This window comes from Anguilla anguilla, chromosome 17 (genome assembly GCF_013347855.1).
Source record: "Anguilla anguilla isolate fAngAng1 chromosome 17, fAngAng1.pri, whole genome shotgun sequence".
NCBI lineage: Eukaryota > Metazoa > Chordata > Actinopteri > Anguilliformes > Anguillidae > Anguilla > Anguilla anguilla.
Genome location: NC_049217.1, coordinates 17,550,305 through 17,576,165, shown reverse-complemented (window position 1 = coordinate 17,576,165; position 25,861 = coordinate 17,550,305). Strand labels below are relative to the sequence as shown.

The 25,861-nt window shown below is 51.6% G+C and overlaps 1 protein-coding gene across 2 annotated transcripts in view; it reads right to left on the bottom strand.

Moving 5' to 3' along the window:
* Positions 1-24,411, bottom strand: part of mpp2a (membrane protein, palmitoylated 2a (MAGUK p55 subfamily member 2)) — a 53,112-nt gene extending 28,701 nt beyond the window's left edge. The window contains exons 1-2 of one of the 2 annotated variants that reach the window (XM_035399053.1): positions 23,959-24,411; positions 9,238-9,317 (exon numbers count right to left, since the gene is read on the bottom strand). In XM_035399053.1, the coding sequence (XP_035254944.1) occupies positions 9,238-9,268 (31 nt within the window). In that variant the 5' untranslated portion in view covers positions 9,269-9,317; positions 23,959-24,411. Of the gene's footprint in view, positions 1-2,475; positions 3,003-9,237; positions 9,318-23,958 lie in introns of those variants that run through there. The other variant, XM_035399052.1, reaches the window with a different exon arrangement.
* Between the last annotated feature and the right edge of the window lie 1,450 nt (positions 24,412-25,861).

Genomic DNA, 25,861 nt, shown 5'->3' with positions numbered 1-25,861 from the left:
CCGCGCCTGTAGGGATGCGCTTAACGTAGGCCGTAATACCGCTGATGTCCTTGTGAGGCCAGGCCCCACACCGCTGACCCCTCCTGCCGAGCGCGGCGGCAACGCCTCCCCGTCGGCCCGACAGCGCCGCGCCTCCCTCTTTACCGCCGGCGCCCAGAAGCGGCGGGATCCGCGCGGGCTGATGGGAGCGCACAGACGATCGGCGTCTGCCACAGCGCAGTAATTAGCGTGGCCAGCGTCACACACGATGCGTTTCCGAAAGGAGCGGTGACACATCAAAGCCAGAGTCTTTACTGTACTGAGCAAAGCATGCTGGGACATCTCATGAAAGAGGGAGCTTTCATTTTGTGTGACATTTTAGGCTCTGACTGTCAACAATCTCCCCCCTCCCCACTACTACCCCCAATCCTCCCCAAAGGTGAAAAACCATTTATAAATCCAATTTGATGTAGAGCACAACATAATCTTGGTTTTATACACTATACACTACACAGTTAGTCTAAATAGATAATATAAATTGAATGCTCAATTGAATAACTAAAGGTTGATGTACATTCTGTGAAAGTGGTGCCAGAGAATATTCAGCAACAGCTCTGAATTCAAGGTTATTCGCGCCGAACACAACTGCCAAGCAGGCGCCCGTCAGCACGGCATTCTGGAAGCACTTTATTTGTCTCTTTGTTTGGGAATGTTTTCCCAACACACCGGCTCCTGCCAAAGATGGCAGCTTGCTTTCTCTACCGTCGCGATTCCACAGTTGTGCTGTGTGTGTGTGTGTCCGTGTGTGTGAATGAGTGAGTGTGTGTGTGTGTGTGTGTGTGTTCTGTGGGTGTGTGCGCATGTGTGCGCATGTGTGTGTGTGTGCGCGCGCGTATTCCAGCATACAGCGTTTTGAAAACAGTCATCCCAGTCAACTGTAATATTACCCAGAGACTATTTCTGAGGTTTATCTGTTTATTGTGCTGTTGTATTTACGGTGCATTAAAAAAAATCTGTTTTACATTTATACTACAATTTACTATTCAATCTGATCATTTTTTCAGTCGGGTAAGATTCGACTTTCCAAGTCCCAGTTCTTATTTTGTTTAATCAGAAGTAGTCCCTCATTGTAGCCTGTAACTTGTTTTTCTGTTCTCCTTAATAGTGTTATTTTATTTTATTTCCATTAAAGCAATCATAGCAGGCTGAACTGTTGGATGGCAGTGTATTCTAATGGGTAGGGCAATAGGCTTAAATGTTACAGTTTCAATTGCAAAGTAAAACACAGCTATTGTACACCTGTGCAAGGTACTTAACCTGAACAGCTTCAGTACATATCCATCTGTATAAATGGATACAATATGAAAATGCTAAATCAGTGTTGCTCTGGACAAAAGCGTCCTATAAACGGCAGTAATTATTATATTATTATTAATTACTGATTGATAAATTTACAAACCCTGGAGGTCGGTGTATCTGTTTAGTCCGTCCTGCTACTCGAATCAAAAGCACACAGAGTACGCGTAGATAAGACAGGCTTGCCGTGCGGCCTGTGACGTGTGCTGCTGTGTAACCGGATCGCTGTACGCGCACAGAACGCAGCTCGCTCTCCGTCCTCACGCGGCTCACGTTGAGTTATCATCACAGAAGCACACACTGCCTACCCTGCACAGCTCACAGAAGCACACACACTGCCTACCCTGCACAGCTCACAGAAGCGCACACTGCCTACCCTGCACAGCTCACAGAAGCACACACTGCCTACCCTGCACAGCTCACAGAAGCGCACACACTGCCTACCCTGCACAGCTCACAGAAGCACACACACTGCCTACCCTGCACAGCTCACAGAAGCACACACACTGCCTGCCCTGCACAGCTCACAGAAGCGCACACACTGCCTACCCTGCACAGCTCACACAAGCACACACACTGCCTGCCCTGCACAGCTCACACAAGCACACACACTGCCTACCCTGCACAGCTCACAGAAGCACACACTGCCTACCCTGCACAGCTCACAGAAGCACACACACTGCCTACCCTGCACAGCTCACAGAAGCGCACACACTGCCTACCCTGCACAGCTCACAGAAGCACACACACTGCCTACCCTGCACAGCTCACAGAAGCGCACACACTGCCTACCCTGCACAGCTCACACAAGCATTTTCACAGGCTACGCACGACAGCTTGCTTTTCTGTCCTGTCGACTGTGCGTGTGACTAACACAATCGCGGGAATAAAAAGTGGCGATAAAAGTTCTGCCACCGTTTCCACGTAGCACATGCTCTCGCTCGCTCTCTCTCCCCGCACCGTTCGCCCACTCAACGCAAACGCCCTAACCAAGCCGGACAGCCACTGCGACAGAGAGAGGCCGGTCCCCCGTGTGTCGCAGTCAAATAGTTCCCCCCCCCCAGAGAGGAAGGCGGGGCTGGAAACGAACCCCCACCCCCCACCCTCTGTGCCCCGTGCCCAGCCCCGTATGGGCCTTACCTTCCCCCCTCGTCCCGTGCAAAGAGGGGAGGGGAGACCCCTCGTCCTCCAGAGACAGTCTTTGAAACAAACTGCCTGCCATGTCCCGTCCTGTCCCGGTGTGGGGGGGGGGCTGCTGCAGAGGACCCCAAATCCTCTACCCCTCTCCCTGGTCTCCTCCGTAACGCCCTTATCTCTCCGTGTACGTCTCTTTCTCTCTCCCTCTTTATTTCCAAATATGGATCTACGCCTCGCTGTGTGTCTTCCTCTCTTTATTCCTCTCCTCTAGAACCTCCCTCTCTTTCCTGTCTCCGTTCTCCCTTATGCCCCTGTCTTCTGTGTAAATTGCATGTTTTTATCTGCCTTGCTGTCTATACTGCTCCTCTTTCTGCTCCCCTGTATCTCTCTGCTAGATCTGCGCGTCAGTCTCTCCATCAGCTCCTCTCCCTTCTTTCAATCCCGTATATTAGTGTTTTGATCACTCTCTCCTTCCCTTTCTCTCCCCCCCCTCCCTCTCTCGCTCTCCCTCCCCTCCTCTATAGCATGGTCCTTCTCTCCCTCTCTGCTCTACAGCATGGTCCCTCTCTCTCTCCCTCTCTCCCGCTCTGCTCTACAGCATGGTCCCTCTCTCTCTCCCTCTCTCCCTCTCTGCTCTACAGCATGGTCCTTCTCTCTCTCCCTCTCTCCCGCTCTGCTCTACAGCATGGTCCCCCTCTCTCACTCTCTCCTTCTCTCCCTCTCTGCTCTACAGCACGGTGTTGCTGTATGTCTCTGGGTGGTATGTCCGTCTCCCTCTCCCTCTCCTTTTCCCTGTCAGGACTGTGCGTAGCCTCTTGTGTCCAGGGTTGGGCTCAGTGGGCAGAACAGACAAGCGACGATGGCAACTGTGACAGAGCTGCGTGTGCGCGCGCGTGTGTGTGTGTGTGTGTGTGTGTGTGTGTGTGTGTTTGTTTGGGTGTGTGTGTGTGTTTCTGAGGCAGGTGGGAGTACCATGTGCTGGAGGAAGCGTGGAAAAGCAAAGCTGCGCTCTGCACCTGTCACCCACCCCCACAGCTCCCAGCTCCGCCCACTCACAGTACCCAGCTGAGCCCCGCCCACTCACAGGACCCAGCTGAGCTCCACCCAGTCACAGGACCCAGCTGAGCCCCGCCCACTCACCGTACCCAGCTGTGCCCCGCCCACACACAGCACCCAGCTGAGCCCCGCCCACACACAGGACCCAGCTGAGCCCCGCCCACACACAGCACCCAGCGGAGCCCCGCCCACTCACCGTACCCAGCTGAGCCCCGCCCACTCACCGTACCCAGCTGAGCCCCATCCACTTACACAATCTAGGTGGCCACACCCACTTCAGATTTCAGCTACAGATAGATTCCATAGGTTTTAAAAGCACGTCCCTAAACATCTACTCTCCAAATAGCAAGTGCGGCTAACCCAAACCCAAACAAGTCAACAGGGGGAGTGGCATAGATGAACATCTCATTAGAGCAGGAACTCACACTGCAGAAATCACAGGAAGTGACATCAGGTGAAACACACCTATACGACACAGCGGGGATGGGGTCACAGTGGCTCATCAGTGCATGTGTCCTGGACTCTTGCCGGGAGGGGTCGGGGGGGGGGGGGTCGGCTCAGCTGATTAAAGCGTGATTCTCCATTGTGCCGCCCGCCCCTCTCAGCCCCCAGGGGGGCCGGCACTGGGACAGCAGAGTAATTAAAATCCAGGAGGCTGCCGCTCTGACGAGCGCCTCCCCCCCGACGCGGGCCCTCCTTTTCCGCGGCTTCACGTCGCCCCGCGTTACCGCGGCTTAATTAAAGACGCCGCGTCGAGACGGACGGGGACGCGCTGGCGGCGCACCAGACAATACGCCAGAACTGATGTAATTTCAGACCTCCGCAGGTCTGTCACTAAGACCGCTCCATCCACACTGTGCCTCAGTAACCCGGGTCTCACAGCACCAGCACACGACCACCGGCCCTCCGCAGGTCTGTCACTCTCAGACCGCTCTACCCACACTGTGCCTCAATAACCCGGGTCTGTACCACAGTACCAGCACACGACCACCGGCCCTCCGCAGGCCTGTCACTCTCAGACCGCTCTACCCACACTGTGCCTCAATAACCCGGGTCTCACAGCACCAGCACACGACCGCTGGCCCTCCGCAGGTCTGTCACTCTATGACCGCTCTATCCACACTGTGCCTCACTAACCCGGGTCTGTACCACAGCACCAGCACACGACCACCGGCCCTCCGCAGGTCTGTCACTCTATGACCGCTCTATCCACACTGTGCCTCAATAACCCGGGTCTGTACCACAGTACCAGCACACGACCACCGGCCCTCCGCAGGCCTGTCACTCTATGACCGCTCTATCCACACTGTGCCTCACTAACCCGGGTCTCACAGCACCAGCACACGACCACCGGCCCTCCGCAGGTCTGTCACTCTATGACCGCTCTATCCACACTGTGCCTCAATAACCCGGGTCTGTACCACAGCACCAGCACACGACCACCGGCCCTCCGCAGGCCTGTCACTCTATGACCGCTCTATCCACACTGTGCCTCACTAACCCGGGTCTCACAGCACCAGCACACGACCACCGGCCCTCCGCAGGTCTGTCACTCTATGACCGCTCTATCCACACTGTGCCTCAATAACCCGGGTCTGTACCACAGCACCAGCACACGACCACCGGCAGTCCAGACTTTGAGGCCTTCTAACGGACAACGCCGAGGTTTGGAAGCACTGTGACAGCCCGACGTCCTTCTGTTCGCAGAGTCTGATTCCTTACAATATTCCTGACTGCCTTTCGTTCGTTTTGGGAAAAGAGTTGAAGTGAAAGGACGACTATTAACAGAACAAAACCCTCTTCGTTTACAAAAGGGCTTCGCAAAGAACCTCGGGAACTCTGGGATTGCGACGTTGCTCAGTTGACAGTAATTGCACGTTAAACAGACGTTAAATATTACACATTACCCCTTCGCTAAAAGCCCATTAACGCGTTAAAGCTGTTATTTGTCCACAGTCACCCGGTCAGGACACAGTGTACGAGATAAGAGGCGGCAGGCGATATAAATTAAACTGGGCTGCCTGTTCCCCGACGGCGTGGAGGTGTGATAAACGATCTGTTGTTCCCAAAGATTTGGGCTGGCCGCGGCTCGCAGGGGCCCGCGAAAATAAGAGGGGGTTTAGGACGAGACGCGGCGCCATCGATTCGCCCCGTTCCCCAGCGCGAGCCGCGTCGGGGGATTAGCCCCGCCCCGCCGACGAGCCGCCTAAATCCCCGGCCCCCGCCAACCCAGGCCTGAAACGCGAACGCCGCGAAACCCGCATCGCCCCGCTCCGCGCGAAGCCATCGACCGCCCGGCGGCCCTGGGCTTCTGAGCAGAGCGAACGCGCGCAGGACAGCGGCAGAGGGACGCAAACAGCCCCGTGTGAACACCGCGCTCTGCAGCGCAGCCTTGGAGTCGTTTGTCGCAGCATAATAAAATAAAATGACAAAACAGACAGACATCTCTGCAGCAGGTAAAGCCAGGATTTGGATGAACGTGCGTCTCTGACACAGACTCACAAATAAAGTGGGTTTTTTTTCCTCTTCAGTTTGGCAATTTCTTTGTGTTTATTTATTTATTTATTTTTAAGGAGAGCAGGACCGTTGTCCCTCCTTTCTGCAGAGAGGAGGAGAGCAGACGGGGTGCGAGACAGAGGGAGCGCAGCGGAGAGAGCGCCACATCGGGGATCAAACCCCCGCCCGCGTGGGCGGAACCTCAGATGGCCGGGAGCCGGCCGATTCGCCGCGAGTCATTTTGGCGCTCGATGATCTTGGCAAATTGTGTTTGCAGAAAAATAAAAAACATTTACATTTATTTATTAATGAGTTCTTAGTACAAATGTTGATTGAATTCGAGCCTTTCATTTGTAAAATCTTAAATCGACCAATGCTAGCAATGCCTACCAAAGGGTTAACTTGTCCTGAAAGGGGGGGGGGGGGGGGGGGGGGGAACAGCACCTCTATGAACAAACTAAACAGAAATATCCTCCATCTGGGTAACACTGGGTTGTTTTACTGCAAATTGCCTTTTTGAGTGGCCCACCCCTGGCTTGTAAACAATTGCAGTAAAGTGACAGTCGACAGAAAAATAAAAGATCGACTGGGCTAGCAGATGTTCGCCACGGCCGCGGCGCCAGCGCTGGCTCCGGCCTGAGCACGACGCCGGAACCTTCTACCTGGGAGCAGGGGACGGCAGCCAGCGTTGACTCATTACGGGCGAACACGGCCCATTACCCCGGGCCAATTCAGCCCGGGCTCACGGGTTCAAATCATTCATCACCTCCCATTCGCACCCTTCCTAACAGCCGCGGCTAATGCGCCGGGTCCAAACCACGTCTGAAGGTACTCATGAAAGGGGAGGCTCGGAGGACGGTAAAGACAGCCTGGGAACCATTAAAATGTTTCGGCCCGAAACAGCCCCGTGCCTGCCTGCTAACCCCGTGCCTGCCTGCTCGCTCCCCCGTCCTAACAGGAACCCGCGGTTCGGGGGGCGGCACCATCTCGCATCTCGCTAACGCGGTGTTGGTACGCGGGACTGCAAATCGCACGCGCGCGGTACATGCTGCACAGCGCTGCACTTGTGCCATTCATCAGGGCGGTGGTTCGCACGCTGCTGACGGCAGCGCGGTGGCGAACAGGCCTCACCTGAAGCGAACCCAAAAACCGGGAGGCACTACATCAGCCGACAGAGCGGCGAACGTTCAGAAACGGCGTTCAGCGCGGAAGTCAAGCGGAGGTACACGGCGCTTACACGCTACGGCTGGACGCCCCATCGGTTCGGCTCTGAACAACGGCGGCGCGCAATTAAAGCACAGCTGAACGGCTCTGACTCGGAGCCCACAGAAACGACCGCAGATTTACTTCTCCTCTTGCTCTCCCGAGGCCTGCCTTCTCTTTCTCTCTCTCACACACACACACACACACACACACACACACACACACACACACTCTATTTCCTCGTCCTCCTCCTCCTCCCCGGCGTCCCCTGGCGCCGTTCCCGGGCCCCGAGGTACATTAAACTCGGCGGAATCCGGGGAGTAAATGAGACGACTGCTCTTAAATAATGGCGGAAAGCCTTGGACACACAGTCCCCCGGGACGGCGGTATTTATCGAGCGCTAGGTGTCGGTGGCCGTCTGGAGCGGGGGGACGGGAGGAGGAGGGGGCCATCCTGCGGCCATCCTGCCGCCTCCTGTGTTTGTCTCAGACACTTCTCCCTATTGGCCCAATAACAGCCGCTTCCTCTCATGTGAGAGGAGGCCCGAGGACCCAGGGCGAGGGTCCCGCCGTGTTCGCTATTCCGCCGCGGGCCGGCCGCTGCGCCTGACCTGAGACGGACCCGCCGGGAGGGAGAGACCCGCCCCCCTCAGGGAGGGAGAGAACTGCCCCCCTCAGGGAGAGACCCGCCCCCCTCAGGGAGGGAGAGAACTGCCCCCCTCAGGGAGAGACCCGCCCCCCTCAGGGAGGGAGAGACCCGCCCCCCTCAGGGAGGGAGAGACCCGCCCCCCTCAGGGAGGGAGAGAACCGCCCCCCTCAGGGAGGGAGAGACCCGCCCCCCTCAGGGAGGGAGAGACCCGCCCCCCTCAGGGAGGGAGAGAACCGCCCCCCTCAGGGAGGGAGAGAACCGCCCCCCTCAGGGAGGGAGAGAACCGCCCCCCTCAGGGAGAGACCCGCCCCCCTCAGGGAGGGAGAGACCCGCCCCCCTCAGGGAGGGAGAGACCCGCCCCTCTCAGGGAGGGAGAGACCCGCCCCTCTCAGGGAGGGAGAGACCCGCCCCCTCAGGGAGAGACCCGCCCCCTCAGGGAGGGAGAGACCCGCCCCTCTCAGGGAGGGAGAGACCCGCCCCCCTCAGGGAGGGAGAGACCCGCCCCCCTCAGGGAGGGAGAGACCCGCCCCTCTCAGGGAGGGAGAGACCCGCCCCCTCAGGGAGAGACCCGCCCCTCTCAGGGAGGGAGAGACCCGCCCCTCTCAGGGAGGGAGAGACCCGCCCCTCTCAGGGAGGGAGAGACCCGCCCCCCTCAGGGAGGGAGAGACCCGCCCCCCTCAGGGAGAGACCCGCCCCCTCAGGGAGGGAGAGACCCGCCCCCTCAGGGAGAGACCCGCCCCCTCAGGGAGACGGCGCAGGGCTGCTTGCCAGGGCTCGTTTGGAACCTTCACATCCTCCGAGGCGCCATCGCCTTCAAATCGCCCTCGCTGGACTCCCAGCACGTCCTCAATTTCAGCCTTCTACCCCAGTCCCCCCGGCCCCCCGGCCCCCCAGTCCCCCCCCAGTCCCCCCGGCCCCCCAGTCCCCCCAGTCCCCCCCCCCAGTCCCCCCGGCCCCCCAGTCCCCCCAGTCCCCCCGGCCCCCCAGTCCCCCCGGCCCCCCAGACCCCCCAGTCCCGCCCCCCCGGCCCCCCAGACCCCCCAGTCCCCCCCCCCCACCCCGGTCTCCCAGCCTGGCTCGTACGTGTAGGGGACATCCTCAATATTCAGCCCCAGCGTGCCTAGCGGGGAGAGGGTGTGGCCTTGCGGCGTGAGCTTGGTGATGAATGCCACGCCCCCGCTGCAGGGGCTCAATCTTTATTCGACGGCCTCGTTAAGGCCCGTCAGAGGCGCAGGGAAGGGCCCCAAAATCCGCCCCGCCATGTCTTCACTCTTTACAGGCGGGGGGTCATGGGGAGACGGACCCAGAGGTTTCACTGTGGGGGGGGCGGGGGGGGGGGGCATACAACTGCAACCCACTTACCAGGATCGGAGCCAGCAGACGCCACGGGCATGTTGAGATCCTGAGGCTCCAGAAATTAGTCCCAAAACTGCTTATGTCACCTGTGCAGGGAAAGAGGGGGGAAGAGCTGAAATTAACAGTAATAAACCACATAAGCTACACATTTCAACATGAGCTATACCAGTAGGGTTTTAATATAGACATTTGCTAAGCAGACAGAGGTGGTGGGGGGAGCAGGGATTAAAATGAATTGCGGTTCAACTGCGCATCAGACAGATTCCACATTGCGTACAGCTTCCTGCTTTGTGGGTCTCTAACACGCACAGCCCAGTCAGGCTCCTTCACAGCCAAATCCCCTGCACCCTTCCACATGAGCCTCCCTGACACGAGAAGGCCCTGCTGAGCCCCTTCATCATTAACCCTTTAAAAGGCGTGGGGTCACAGGTCTGTGAATAGAACGTTCTTAACTGAACACTCTAATGCTAAAAAAACCTACTCTTCAAAGGGTTAACGAGGTTTTCTGCGCGGACCGTGATGGCGGAGCACCAGCAGCACAACCCGCTGCTGCGGCGTGACACCTGCCCTCCTGACTTCAATTAAGACCAGAGGAAACCGAGCCCGGACAGCGGCCATGTTGGATCCTACGTCCATGCACAGATATACCTGACGATCTCTGGAAAGACAGACAGCAGTTTTGGCTGCGGCGATGCTGGTCAGAGGGAAAGGCAGTTCTGTGAGGAGAGGAGAGGAACGGAAGGCATTGGCGAGAGGCGCAGTACGTTCAGAAGCAGGCTCAGCGCGACGGCCAATAGCGTCCACCGACAGTCTGTAACCCCGCCCACGCTTGGGTTCAAACCGTAAAACAGTGGATCCCAAACAATTTTGGGCAGGAGACACATTTAATGAGCAAGCACTTCAACAGCAAACCGTAGTTCCCAAACATTCTTAGCCGGAGACACATTTAATGAGCAAGCACTTCGCACCCCCGATCTCATGCTGCTTCCTGCTGTGGTTGCACCGGACACAGCTTCCGCACGACAGCAGCTTTAATGGAAACGGCTTGCCTGCCTGAGACTTACAGAATAATACAGGCTCACAGTCTGTAGTCGATGCAGTTATTGCAGCTTGGAATCATCTGGCACATGACGCCTCATAAGGTGTTAAGCTGATGAGCATAGCACATTCCATAGGAACTGCAGCAAACGTATGGCAGGTTTTTTTTTTATTTTTTATTTTTTACATCAGGGATAAAATTGTATACCAGATTCAGCATACAGAAATACTGCCCAACTTAATAATAATAAGTTATATGTTTTAAGAAACAATATCATATTGAAATTGCTCATTTTCCATCTGTGTAAAATGTGTGACATAGTCAAGCCAGAGGACTGGCACAATGTAATGATACCAAGAAGCCCGGCACACTATAACCTGTAAAAAGAGCCTTAAGTGTTCTGAATACACTTTTAGCACATGCAAAACCTTTCAGCACACACAAAACCACTATGACCAATGATTGGTCATGGTATGCACTTTGCATCAATCATTGGTTGCGTGTGCTAAAAGGTATTGCTCGTGCTAAACGTCTTAGCAAATCAGGCCCTGTGTTCAAAATCCCATGTGTGAAAGGGGAATGAGGTTTAGCAAAACAGGAACGGCTAACATTTCCACAGATTCCCAATAGTCATACACATTGGCCAGGAAATACTGCTCAGGATATTTGTGGGGGGAAAAAAAGATCAAATTTCCTGAAATCCAATTTAAAAGAGCAGAGTGAAAATGAGAAACGCCAGAGGAGCACAGGTGGATGAAGCCAGCGTGAGTGTAGCCTATAAACCCCGATCCCCGGGCTCGTTAATGAGGCAAATTCAGGAGCGCGGCCTGCTGCATCGTGCTAGCTGCTAGCTGTAACCGGAGTTCGCTACGCAGCTGTAGGCGCTGTTATGGCAACAGCCCAGCGGGGGACTCGGCCCCGCCTCCCCGGAGGACTGCTCCTGCTAACTGGCCGCCAGCACTCCTGTTTCTTTCTTATTCGCTCCTTCAGACCAGATGATGCTCCACCCCTCTGCTCTTGAGCTCCTTTTCAACTCCAGCTCTCCCACAGTAATGGGACCAGTGTTTGCCACTGGAGGGGAGGGGGGTGGAGAGTGAGAGACAGAGAGACAGTGTGTGTGTGTGTGTGTGAGAGAGAGAGAGAGAGAGAGCTGTACCTTACAAGCTTTAGCAATACAAATGTACAAATTTGTCATGCCAATAAAGCGAATTGAATTGAACTGAACTGAATTGAGAGAGAGAGAGAGAGAGAGAGAGAGACAGAAGCAGAGAGAGAGAGAGAGAGAGAGAGACAGCAGCAGAGAGAGAGAGAGAGAGAGAGAGAGACAGCAGCAGAGAGAGAGAGAGACAGAAGCAGAGAGAGAGACAGCAGCAGAGAGAGAGAGAGACAGAAGCAGAGAGAGAGAGAGAGAGAGACAGAAGCAGAGAGAGAGAGAGAGAGAGAGAGACAGAAGCAGAGAGAGAGAGAGAGAGAGAGAGAGACAGAAGCAGAGAGAGAGAGAGAGAGAGAGAGAGAGAGAGAGAGAGAGAGAGAGAGAGAGAGAGAGAGAGAGAGAGAGAGAGAGAGAGAGAGAGAGAGAGAGAGATTGAAAGCAACACTTGCTGAAGTCCCAGTGCATCTAACCTACTTTCCATTGTTATTTCAACATATACATATTAACTTTGTTTCTTTTTTAATGATTATTTTTTGTTGTTTGCTAATGCACTGGCTGTTTTAGCCCACCATTACAACACCTGATTTAACTATTCAACTAATCGTTGGTCTTCAATCATGACCTTGATAAGTAGAATCAGGTGTCTTAGTGCTGGGCTAAAACACAAACCTGTACCCCACTGGCCCTTTCAGGATAGGACTGGACACCCCTGATGTACAGCTTGGTTCTGTAAGGCCATCGGTGCATGATCTGCTTTCTTTCTTCTTTTCTGTGGCCCAAAGTCAGTGTAATTGAATCTATTTTTTAAAGCTTAAATAGGCCGAAGTCATACACCTTCGGTTCCATCAGCTCAAGGTCCTTTTCATCAGGAGCTTGACTGAACAAACCTCTCGGTCTCACCTGCAACAAACTGAAAGCGAGAAACCCGATCGTTTTATTTCTTTATAAATTATGCGCCCGGTTATTTTATTTCTTATAAATGCGGCTGACCCAACAAAGAGCTGATGAACCGCACGCCAGACGTGATGTGACCATATGTTCCCTTTTCTTACTGCGTGAACAAAATATTTATTTTGATGCAACACATCAAACGATCTCGGCTTTCACCCTGCCTCGGCTCAACAGCAACAGCTCCGTTCACACACTGCACCCAACCCCACTTCCTGTCTGCTGAAATGAAGTGCAGTATGCCTGGGTCAAACAGACCAGTCATTACGAAATATGCATCTCAATAGGCTGACAAACATATGCACTGCACGCTCAGTTTGAGCCTGGTCCCAGTACACGCCCCCTCCCCCAGAAACTGCTCTGCCAGGAGACCTGCGTGTGGGTGCAGTGAGACACATGTCACCCTTATCAGTGGTGCAGCAGCACCCTGTTCTGCGACGGAGAGTGAGGTCATTTGATTGGTTTACACACTCCGGTGACTGACAGCACCAGGCAGCTCGGGCTCCATTATATGGTCCACAAAGCCTTGCCACTGCCGCTGCTGGGTATGACATCAGAGCAAGGGGCGGGGCCCTGCAGCGCTGCTGTACCTGTGGGGGCCGAGGTTAGGCGCGCGACCGCACGGAGAGTTACCGTGTGTGACCGCACGTTCCACACGTTCCCGACCGTGACGGGCCGTGGCCGCTCGGAACGAGGGGGTGGGGGGGGGGGGAAGCGTTTCAGAGCGCCAACGAATCGCTCCAGGGGGCACCGCTTAACAAGCTCAGAAAGCCCACAAGCGACCTCCAGGCCTGCTTAGACAGCCGCTCAGCCGCGGTAAACACACAGCTAGCATCCTGCTATCTCAGCCCTGCCGGGGAGGTCTGCCTACCGTAGCGGGATTCCAAAAGCTGGGTCGGCACACGATGCACAAACGCAAACGTTTCGCACACTTTTACTTCTGAAAAACAGAAACAAACAAAAGGACAGCCCTGGTTTTGAATGCCACACTAATTTAATATTGGCTATTCATTGTATAACAATAATACAATTCTCAAAATTCAAGTCCGAGTTTGAAAGTAGTCCGAAAATAGACAAGAGAGAGGTGGAAGAGCAGAAACAGAAGGCAGGAACAGGGAGAGAAAAGGAGAGAGGGAGTGAGGGAGAGCAAGGAGAGGGCATTGAGAGTTGCAAACTCTTGGTTGCCATGGCAATGCTTGATGATGCAAATGGAGTTGGGGGGGCGGGGAGGGGAGGGCGAAAACGCATCTCCTCCCCTCGCCCCAATACACACACACACCCACCCACACACACACACACACACACACGCACACACGCACACACGCACACACGCACACCACCATCTCCTGATCAGAAGAATAAAAGGAAGAATAGGCTGTTGCTGATGGTACCACTACTAAAGTAAGTGGAAAGAACAGCAGGAGGGGGCAGGGGGGAGGGATCTCTCTGTTCTCATTGTCAGTTATGAGAAGAGAGAAACAAAGCAGGAACGCTCAAAACCACTGAAGGGGCCAATGGGGTTCAGACACAATAACCTGGAGATGGGGGCTGGGAGTGTGCCCCCTCCCCCCCCCTCTCCGACTGGGCCATCTGCTGACAGGGCCCTGCATCACTTTTTACACTTTATAAGCACTTCTGACTGGAGAACAACCAGGACTGCGTGCCTCCACAGGCCATAGGTCTCCACTCCTTGCCCATCAACACCACAGCTCTTACTCCTGGCTTTTCAGCCCTGTCAACCCCGTCTCAACGACCGTGTGGAACATGCAGACCGTGGGCCATGTTGAGAATGACCAAAGCAGTGTAGGCCAAGGACCACCTGACCCCGAAACAGCAACTAACGTGGCTGAAAGCTGCTGATCAGCCACTCCACCGGCCTTCTGCAACGACATGTGAGACGGGACGGGGTCAATGGGAACGGCTGCTCCTCGGGCAGAGTTTCTGAAGGACCTCGGCGTAAAGGGAGGCCCTATGTTAAACCCAGGTGAATGGAGAAGGAAAAGCACAGAGCCCGGTCCTTTTAAAGGGATCACATTCATGTGCCTTTCACACAGAGCGTCTTAAACCAGCTGAGTACAAAGCAGTGCTCCATTCCACCAGCTCATTCTGATGCTCATCTACAGGGGTCCACACTTCTTACTGTTCTCCTCGCCTGGAAGCACGGCCCGATGTCGTGAGAATGAGCCAGACATACACACAGAGCCCCTGGATCAAGCCGCTCACTGGCTAAGCTTATTGTGTTGCTCTATTGTAATGGAAGAGGGGGCGTTTCCACGGCTGAAAGCCTCACATCATGGCATTTTCATATTCACGACTGAGACAGAATGAAGTAAGCACACCCACCAGAGCAGGGCTGCCCAAACCAGTTCCAGAAGGTCTGCTGTCCAGTGAGGTTTTCACTCCAACCCTAACAAAGCACTCCTCATTCAACAGCGAGAGATCTCATTGAGCTGCTAATTAGTAGAATCAGGTGGGCCAAATTAGGGTTGAAATGAAAACCTACTCGATCTCCAGGAAAAGGGTTGGGCATCTAAGGAGACCACAGATTCCGCAAGGGTGCTGGGGCCCCCCCACCCCTTTGGATGGAAACGGCCAAACCCTTTTGCTCTCGAAAGTCTTTGCTATCAAAGGACAAGTTTGTTTGAAGGAGAAAGTGACATTCGTATGAGGGATGCCAACTGGTTTTATTAGCAGTTCAAAGCACTGAACAGGGGGACTCTGACTGATATTACAACATAGGATGTTCTGGGATGGTGGGGCCCAATGTGAGATCTTTGCATGGCACCCAAAACCCCTGGTGGTGCCCCTGCACTCTCACGCACACTCACACACAGACTCGGACGCAGACGCAGACGCATACGCAGACGCATACGCATGCACAAACCCGCTGGACAGGAAGTGCAGCGGTGACTGTAATCGCAGGCTGACAGGCAGTGCTGCACAGGGTGGCTGCTAAACCCTGTGGCCTTTGCCTGAAGTGGGATTTAATTATGGAAATGGGTCCAAAGCTGTAACCCGATAGACTCACCCAGCACGTTAGCAAGCCAGCGGGACTTTCCTCGCCCTGGCCTTTCACAGCGCTCACACGTTCACACTCACACACCCACACACACTCTCTCACACACACACACAAACACACACACACACCGGACCCACCGGTCCACCCCAAAGCTCTAAAACCCATCCGTGTTTGCGCTGGGAAATGAGATCGCTTGTTAAAAGTTCACCGCAGGAGCACGGCAGCCAGAGTCAAAACGCACAGCCAAGCTACGGCTAAAGCCACGCCAGAGCGCACACTCCAGAGCGCACACCGCAGAGCGCACACTCCAGAGCGCACACCGCAGAGCGCACACCGCAGAGCGCACACTCCAGAGCGCACACTCCAGAGCGCACACTCCAGCTCGCCCGCAAGCCTCCAGTCTTCCCATGTTGCATTGCAGTACATCCGACACGGGAATGCTCTTAGCCACAGCACCTTACAGAACAGGATAGGTCACATGACTGGATAGCAGCAGGTCAGCTGTAAGCCAGCAAACAGAAAAGGGGCAGCTGCTGATTGGTGGTGGCTGAGATGAATATGCATTTAAATGGAACGCTGTGGAAATTCAGAAGGGCTGCGTTTTCTCGTTAGATGTGTACACTCATTTCAGTGGACTAACCAATCACCTCCCGTTACATTATTACATCATCAATCCAGCTCCACCCACACGGGCAAAAGTGCTACACCCATCTACACTTCCACTGAAAGAGGACGATCTTTCCTGCAAAGACGGCCAGTCGCCTACAGACACCTGAAAGTGTGTGATGTCATTAACAACCCATAATAAAAGCCAGAGGGAGCACGTACTGAAAAGTGACCTTTTTCCCGTCTTAACAGGAAATCTAACTCGAGGGTCCGCAGAACGGCTACTCTCATAAAAATACTATTTATCACCCCCGCGGTGTCGGCAGTTATGGTTCTGGGAGAAGCAGAATCGTGTCCAAGAGTCCACAGTCGTATTTAGCCGTCATAACTGTCTTCGGTAGCCATACCGAATGGGAAAAACCAATACACGCAGCAGCCAGCTGTTATCACCACCCTGTAAGTCCGAAAACCAAACCTCCTAACAACAGCAGTCCCTGCTTAATTAAAATCCAGACGCTAGCGAATCTGCAATTAACACCCTGACACAGCGGAAGAATTAATCAATTACCCAAAGCCACATTGCTGAAGACAGGAGGGGGCTATTCCACGGGGTGCAGTCGGCAGAACATGGCCTCCATATTTTAGATAAATACCTCTGGAGTGGGATATCTTCAGGCTTCCAAATCCAAAAAGGCTGATTTAAAAAGCTGTTACCTGAGAACAGGAACCTCACCTCCAGTGAACATGTCCACAGGCATTAGAAACACGTGTACAAAGTAGGCCTATCTTCCATCTCAGAGAGAATATTAAAAGTGGGATGCTAACATGACTATAAATTCTCGTTCAAACACCATTCACTCAAAACTGCCCAAAACGTATTTACATGGAGCGAGGTAGAACATCCATTCTAAACCCCCCTCCCCCCCTACTACACCATGGTTAAAACAGTGGCTGCCTCAAGCGCAGCCTTTCAGAAGCAGACCCTGTGCGCTCACACAGGTGAAGTCTGTCAGGTTCCACTAACGCAACGGTGCCCGGCGCTGCCCTACAGCCCAGCTTTCTGCACCGCGACACGCTCGAACCCCGCGGCTAGGCCGAGCGCTCGCCTTCCAGAGCAGAGCGCACGCGTACATACACACACACCGCACGCGCGCACACACACAGCGCACACACACAGCGCACACGCACACACACACATACAGAGGGCACGCGTACATACACACACACACAGAGCGCACACGCACACGTACACACACCGCCGCCGCGGATACACGCGCGCAGCTGCGCCAGCTCGGCGACGTCATCCCCGGTTCAAAGGGGGACTCGGCTGTGCCCCAGAAAACACCGCCAGCTCCGTTTCGTTTTCCTCCCGGATCTCCATGGCAACCAGCGAGAATGCTCAAAGACGTAATTACCCCCCCCCCCCCGCTTCGCTTGCGCGTGTGCGTGCCAGTGGGCATGTGCGTGTGCGTGCGCGTGTGCGGGTGCGTGTGCGAGTGGGCGTCTCTGACAACATGCAGCGTACTTCACAAACATACGGCGTAACGCCCGTATTCGCCAAGCGAGCGAGGCAATCCTTTTGCCGCAGGAGGCCGGAGTGCAGACTCTAATCCGTATCACATGACATCAAGGAAACAGCGGAACTGGAGGACTGGCCTAAACAGTGGCTTAAGGGCCAAATTAGCCGCTCATAATGAAAGCCTTCAGTCTGTTCCCAAAATAAACTCCTGGACTCCAGAGGCCAATTAACCTCTCCCTCTCAGCCACCCCTGACAGCTGTTATACGTGCCCGTTCAGCTTAAAGTCCCTCTCTTTCCGTGACTTTCATCTGCACGGAAAACAAAGAGCTCGCTGGAAAACCACAGACACGTCTCAGACACGAAACAGCAGCAATTCCACTGCAGGTTCTTCTTTTTTTTTCCGTTTTACTGACGTTGGCATTCCCCCCCCCCCCCCCCCCGCCCACCCCCCCCAACTTAGACTTCTAAACAAATTCAAGTGCTAACTTACTTCTTTCGACGAAAGGGTGTTTTTCTACTCTCGTTCAGGTGATAGATGAACTTGAAAACTGCTCGCGAACAACAGTGCATTTGCATTTAAATCGGGATTTGAGAACAGACCTTGATTTAACGCAGGTTTCAGTGGTAACGGAACAGAAGGTATGCTCTTTCTCTGACGATCTCGGGTGACAGTAATTTTGTCTTTTGAAAGTGACGCAGTCGATTACAGACACAGGCTACATTCACGCACCGCACCGGTACCTGCCACGACATTCTCCCAGGGAGCTGCAGAAACAAAATCACCCACCATGGTTACAAACCTTCCGATTAGTTCCACATGGATTCATGCAAAACTAATCAATCTGCAGCTGAATACTCTCGAAAGTCTGGGAGCACAGTGTTCCATATTTAGAAACCAAATCTAATGTGTTTAAATCCTTTTCTATGCCCCGACTTAAGTTCGTATCTGTTTGAATTAGCTAACAGCCTCAGAATATCACAGAGAAAGATAAGGACGGATCATCATAGACAGACGTATACAAATAGATCTATCGACATATAAATGCTGTCTATTATAGATATACAGATACACATACATACAAAAAATTGTGTATATATATATATATATATACATATACACATATTTAACCCTTTCATTCCCCAGCGGCCGTGCGCAGAGGAGCATGTGCATCCTTTAAAAGGCACGCCGGCAGATGCAGCTTCATTTCACCCCGCGGCTGGCCTGCATTGCGGTCCGCATCTGGAGCCGACAGACCAAAGACAAACCAATCAAACCAGGCCTTATTGCATGATGAGATACGGAAAACCCTGCCAACTGCACCCCACCACCAAGAAAATTATTCATGGGTCTCCAGACACAGTACGCACTGACATGGTCAGGACTCAGTTCCAGACTGTGAATCACCGTAGGAACCAGTGTTTTAACCGAACGTGCTGTCCAAGAGCGCGCCGCTGAGCTCAAAGCAGCAGGAACATCACATTTCTGAAGATAAAAATCCCAATTGACTCCCGGTTTTCTGTCTCGCATACAAACACAGTGGATATGAGAACTTGGTTAATTAGTAACACAGAATGCATCTAGACTTCTTTCCACACGATGCACATTATGTTTGAACAGCACTGCTGCGAAAAAAACAAAAAACAGTTGCCACAGTGCTGTGTGATAAACGTTTCAAGGGGACTCCTGACCAATTCACTCAAGAATGTGCATCAACAAGATGCACGAAAGCAATCGCTGTTAGCACTGTAGACACCCAGGTAAGACTGTCCACACACTGCACCGTGCGTTCAGCAAGCATACAGATTTCTTAATATCACATCATGAATAGTAATACAATTTGAGGCGTTTGGGATATTTATTAAATAGCTTCAAGTGCCTGTGCAACCCCAAGCAGGAAATGCACAGGCACTCTGAGAATGCCCTGTAGCCTGACGTCGGCTGCCTTTCATGAGCTCGCGATGGAAATACACCCTCAGGGGAGTTCCACTAGTAAACAGCGGCGCACTCAAGGAGCGAAAGGGGAAAGAGCTAGCGATGCCTTCGCAAGCAGACACAGCCACAGGCCTGGGCTAGGCATGGATGTCTCGCGCCCGCCCAAACTGTGGAGCTCCTCCAAGCAACGGCGTGGGACAGGGTGCATCGTGGGATTTTTTCCCCTCTTTGATCAATGCTTCTTCCTGCTCGGGGAGAAGCAGCCCTGCCCACAGCGGACTCGTCTGGGTCGTGGTCTGAAACCTGGCTGGCGGTTGCCAAGGCGACCCCCCCCCCCCACCCACCCCCTTTAAAAGCCGCCGTGCATTGCGCATAGCACTGCGGGTTGGGGTGGGGCGGGGGAGGGGCGTGGCGGGGAGGCAGGACCACCTCTGCGGCTACGGAGCACGCTCCGCTGGCAATTAATCTCCACACAGCCCAAAAAAGGGGGGGGGGGGGGAAGGGGGCAACAGGGGCCCATCTCTGCAGCCCAGGGCAACAGCCAATTAGAGCACCCGCAGATGTGCAGTAATTACTCCTAAGATGTAGAGAAACAGCAGGGCGTGGCATGTGGGGGTGGGGGGGTGGGGAGCACAGTCAGCATCACAGACAATCGTGCTGCTCTTTGTTCCCCCTCAGGGACAGCCCGGATATAAAACCGCCAAAAAAAAAAAAAAAAAACTAGGAACTTGGAACCTGACAGGAACCAGTTAACAATAACTGTGATTAATCCCTCAGACCGGGCCAATATGGCAGACCTGTCCTGAGACATCAACCTGGCGTAAACAGCACTCCTCTGCCTACACCACACAGCAGGGAGCACTCCTCTAAAATTCACCCCCTGTGCTACAGCTTCCTGTCTAATGATACGGATGCCTTACTTAAATTAGATCTAATTGCTGCAGTTATACAGTTTGCTGTAAGATTTTTATATTTTACCCCTGTAATTCTGCGTCAGGTTGTCATACAACAGACAGCTGTGGAGCGTTTATGTTGGACGTGGGGATTTAAAATGTTCGTTTTGAGTACCTAGTCTGCCTCATCACTGCTTGATTGTGACTGTACATGCATTCCTTTCTGTTATAACAGGCAAACACCAAGGGAGAATGTATAAGTTGGTTCCCTTATCGCTTGTTTACTGCTATCTTGCAACTTACAACTTATATACGAGCTGCCACATAGTACCAGTTGCCATGGATAAAGTCTTTTACCTGCTTCGGAATCGATAGATAATAAAAACAGCACTTCCAGACTGAACTTTGGCAGTGTTCAGGTTTCCAGAATCAATAACAGGAAATGCTACAATGCTGCTCAATTCTGTCTAGCTACGAAGGCCAGACAGAGCGGCTTGGCGTCATTAAGCATGTTCTGCAGCTCTCTCTCTTCCCTTTTCCCTTCTGAACGCAGCTGAATCACCGCTGCGCTGTGAGGTGGCTAACGCTAATCAGCTCCACACTGGACAGAGCGCGAGCGGGCCGTCGTGACTGAAACACGAAACGAGCGAGAGGCCGAACGCTAGCGCACTCGTCTTAAATAAGCAGCGCCAAACCGCTGCAGTTCTCTCCTTTTCCATCGCGCTTGTAATGGTCTTTGACAAAGCAACATTAGTAACATAATGCACTGAAACAAAAAAAATGCACTGAAACTCGTGAAGCTTGTTTTCTTAGGCTGCCGTTTCTCTGCCAAAGCTTTTATTTTTTGGAAGAGGAGGGATTTTATCCAAACCGCCAGAGAAGCAGGGCCTACACAGCTGCTCTTCTTGGATCTGCACAGCCAGGTCCTTTGATCTCAGCTCCGAGTGCAGCTGTCAGATGCTCGAAAAGTTGTAGCGCAAACGGAAGTTTGTTTGTGTGTGTGTGTGTGTATGCGTGTGTAGACCGTCCGCATGGGGGTAGATGGATGGGGCTGTGACTCAAGGGAAAGACAGAAAACCAGTGATTTTAGTCCCAAACAAACTCCTTGAAGAGTACGATTCAGCAGGGGCCTATAAGCTCTCAGTAAGCATAGAAGCTAACTGTTAGCATTGCTTCTTAAAGTTTGCCTATTCACCCATTCACAAACGCAATTTTCCAAGAGACGTTTGGTCGCGGCTCAGTGGGTCCGCAGCTGTATCGCACCTGGGATTTGAACACATAGCCATGTGTGGCACAGTCCATTGCCATGATCTAACTAAGGAGCGATACATACATAGCCTACTAGTTAACACAGTGCTCATGGATGCCATTGTAGGAGAAGGTCCTACTTAATAATTTCCTCATAGGTGGTATTTTTGGGGTCCCTGATGTGTCTGTTTAAAAGCAGTGAGGAGGGACCCTCTCCTCCCTGGTGTGGATACGGAGGCCGGTCCCCTGACCGTATCACACGCCTCCCTGCCTCCATCTGCTCCCCTGCTCGCTTAGCGGAGCTCAGAGAGAGACAGGCTCCACCGGCACTTTCAAACCCCCCCCCCCCCCAATTCTGCGTCACCAAAAGCCCTCAGCAACCACCCGCTCCCCACTCTTCACTGCGACCGCCTCTTACCGCACGTCCAGCCGCGGTCCCGCGCGCCCACATACGCGCGTGCGTCCGGAAGGGACGGCAGGGAGCCGGTCTCGCTTTCACATCAGCGGCGATCTGACAACGGACTGAAAACTGGCAGACTACAATCAGAGCCACGAGGTCGTTTTCAAGTGCGTACATTTCACTGGCATCATAGGCTAGCGTGCAGTAAAGGCAAGTGGATGTGCTGTATGTGGGAGGGCCTGGGGAGGGAGGGGGGAGTTTAAAATGGTCCTTATCCTGGAAAGCTGTCGGCTCATCACACACACACTCCGCCACTGACGTCACAGAAAGGACATACTACGGCACAGGAGTGTGGAGACGTACATGTGTTTGTACATGTGAGGGGAAAATACATGCGGAGCAGGAAAATAAATAGAAAGGCAGGCAGGCAGGCAGAGAGAGAGAGAGAGAGAGAGAGAGAGAGAGAGAAAGAGAGAGAGAGAGAGAGAGTCTATAACAGTAGTATACAAAGCATGGCTGGCAAATGACCTACGAGTATAAAAGATAAATACTGTGGTACGCATGACATTCAGTCTGTTAAAACTCTAGCCAAACATAAGGCCTTGCAGATTAAGAGTCAAGAAAACTACCCAAGAAATACAGTAATATAAAATTATTCAGGGTGACTGATTTACAAAGGATTCTCTGAACCATTTTAATCATTTACTCAAGTCTCTGACTTGATACACCGGTCTACGAAAATGAACATGAAACAAAAAGGTACCATTATCAAAAGGCAGCTTTCAAAGACCGCGATGTTTTTGTATTTTAATTAAACCCATCGCATAAACCCTGTTAACACGGCCAGGAACTTGCTGTCAGGTGACACGACGTGCGCCCTGTACAAGGGGCCGCACAGCCTTGACGCGTTGCTATGCTACCGGAGATAGGCTACAGTAGGACAATAAAACATAAAGGGGAAATTGTAACAGCACTACGTAAAGGATTAGGACCTGAGGTGAACCAGACGCCCGCTACCCCAGTGGGAAGAGGTTGTGGTTGTAGCCTAATGATGCCCGTCTCAAATCAGTCTTTCACTGAAAGGTCACCAAGGCCGTTCCTCCCCTATGACCTCCTGCCAATCACCACCTGCCACCGTACGTCAGCATGTGATACATTTGTGTACATCGATTCCTTCATTAACAGTATAACAATTCAACGGTACCTTAAAGCATCTTACTCCAAAGCAAGGAAAATTAGATTTTACACACTACTATTATATACAGGCTGTTACATCACAGTTCAAATCTCCGTGTGTACACGCTGGCCTTTGTGTGTGTCTTCTCGTTGTAAGCTACTACCGTATTGCACTGATATGCTTTCTTCCAAAAGAAATCTGCTGCAACAGCATTGACTGCTATCAAGTGAAATAAATGACAAGAAATGGCACAGGCCTACAGTAAATAATGAATTAACGAAATATAAAAAATAATACCACAGGATAAAATAATAGGATAACATGAAAGTTTGCTTTGATGACCATTAAATCGAGTCGGCTATACGATTTACCACATGCTCACAGGCACTCTACAGAAACGCTCAACAAGCTTGACGCTTCCGTTGTTTGCAGCCAGCACGATGGAAATTCGACATAAATAACGACATCGTTTGTCTACATTTTGTCTAAATTAAATACAGGTTATGCTGTGTGCTGAACACCGCACTATTAATTAACGCAAATTTAGATTCCCACGTTCTCTAAAGACAGCCAAGATCACAAACCGTAGGAAAGCTCCCACAATAACGTTATCCTCAGGAACACAATGCTACACAGCAGCCTCGGGAGCGTCTAACGCACAATGGATAAAACACATAGGAATTAAAATGTATGGCAGAAATTAGCCGTAGAACCGCAGTTCCAGACATAATAAGGCATTTGGCATCAGATATAGGCCTATTTAAATCACAGATGCTGCCAAAAGTACCAACCTGCTCTATCGCGTGGTCCAGTCGTTGTCTCGGTTAAATTGGAGGTCTCTACCGCTGCTGAAATGTCAAATCACTGTCCGTTCAATGCGGATATTTAAAAGGGCAACACACCACACATTTTGATGCGGACCCCACTTAATACAAATGACTCTAGAATCTCAAGCTTTGCGTGTCTTCACGCTTTAAAGAAAGTGTCGTAGTAAATCAACAAATAAAACAAACTATTTAAATACGAATAGGTTATCAAGGTAGAACCGCGTCCTTTTCTGCGGTAGGAATGCATCCACTGAAACGAAGTAAGGAAGAAACGGATTACAGTCGCTGGAGTAAATATCTGAGGTTACAAACCATAAGTCTTGAGTTCTACTACATCAGGTCATCAAAAATCTATATGACGACGAGCCCATAAATTGTTCCGAAGTAGCCATGTCCTACCAATATCCCACCTGCGACTAGCTGCAGTTATGGATTACGTAAGCATCTTAACGTTAAGCATATCAAGCTTTGATTTTCCCAAGAAGAAATTGAACATAATCTGATAAGCATCATATATTTTAACTAAATCCACCCCAACATCGGATAGGCTAATCTGCAATATTCATAACAACGATTATTCACAAGCCTAAATGTTGATGTTTATTTTCTATCCCTGCCAACCAAATAGTTACCAGCTTGCTTTTGTCATTTTCGCCCATTGTCATAGACATACTTGACCAAATTTGCTCCTCAAAATACAAAATGTCTAATTATTCTCTAATATAGCATGATAATTCACTAAATCAATTGGCTTGAATGTTTTGTACGTCGGACTGCAAAACTTTGTAACACGATCCACACAATCGGGGCGGTTAGTCTAACTACAAGACAAGTATGTTGTTGAATTGTGAATCTACGTATAATCAAATGGTTTGTCCTACGTCTAAATGTGATGTCTATTTGGCCGTAGAGACGTCTATATCAAAATCTGACGTTGAGATATCACACGAATGCTGTTGTCACGTCTTGATATCACCGCGCTGGAAAGAAGTGTGCTAAACACAAACACATTGGTCAGAAGCGTGAAATGTGCATATTTACTGAGCTCTAGCGACAACTAAAGTATTTATTTATGCTACCAGAAAGACTAGAAGCTACAACAACAAACAACAGAAGAGTTATGTCCTTTATAGCAAACAAGAAAACAGCAAGTTTGGCTACTAATAGTAATAATTAGCACAGCAGCATCTCGTGACGCAGTTAAACTCAGACCTGCATTAGAATACCCTTGCTGTCAGATTAGAAATGTTCCTTATTGACCGTACAGAACGGTATTCATAGTTCACTTTTACAATCACAGCGTGCACGGAGTTGAATGTCTACTTGTATATGGGGCAGTGAATTAGAATTCATATATAATGGGCATACTTGATGGCAGACGAGGCTAATGCAGTCTTTGTGTTGAAATCTGTTCTTGCAAATCAATCTATTGGCATAATACCCGTACTTATCTTGAAAAAAATTGTTACAAAAAGTATGTGCATCCCTGAATCCATTGACAGCACTGCCACCTGCTGGTTATATATTAGTAATACATTTTAATACTAGGTAATAATACTGTACCAATCAATAAGAATATAATGAGTTATACTGTGATAGTAAATAATACTAGCCTTGCAAGTTGCCCTGCGTGATGATGATGATGATGATGATTATTATTATTATTATTATTATTATTATTATTATTAGTATGTGATCATCCAAAATCAGGGAAAATTTTGTGCCGCAAAATCTACACCACATTATAAAGTGCATTTACATGGAATGCTGGACTGTAAACCTCTTTGAAAGCTGTCCAGCTTCTGATTACACATGCATATTTGAGCAATAATTATTTATCATGAGGGAAAATGAACTATTGCTGCTG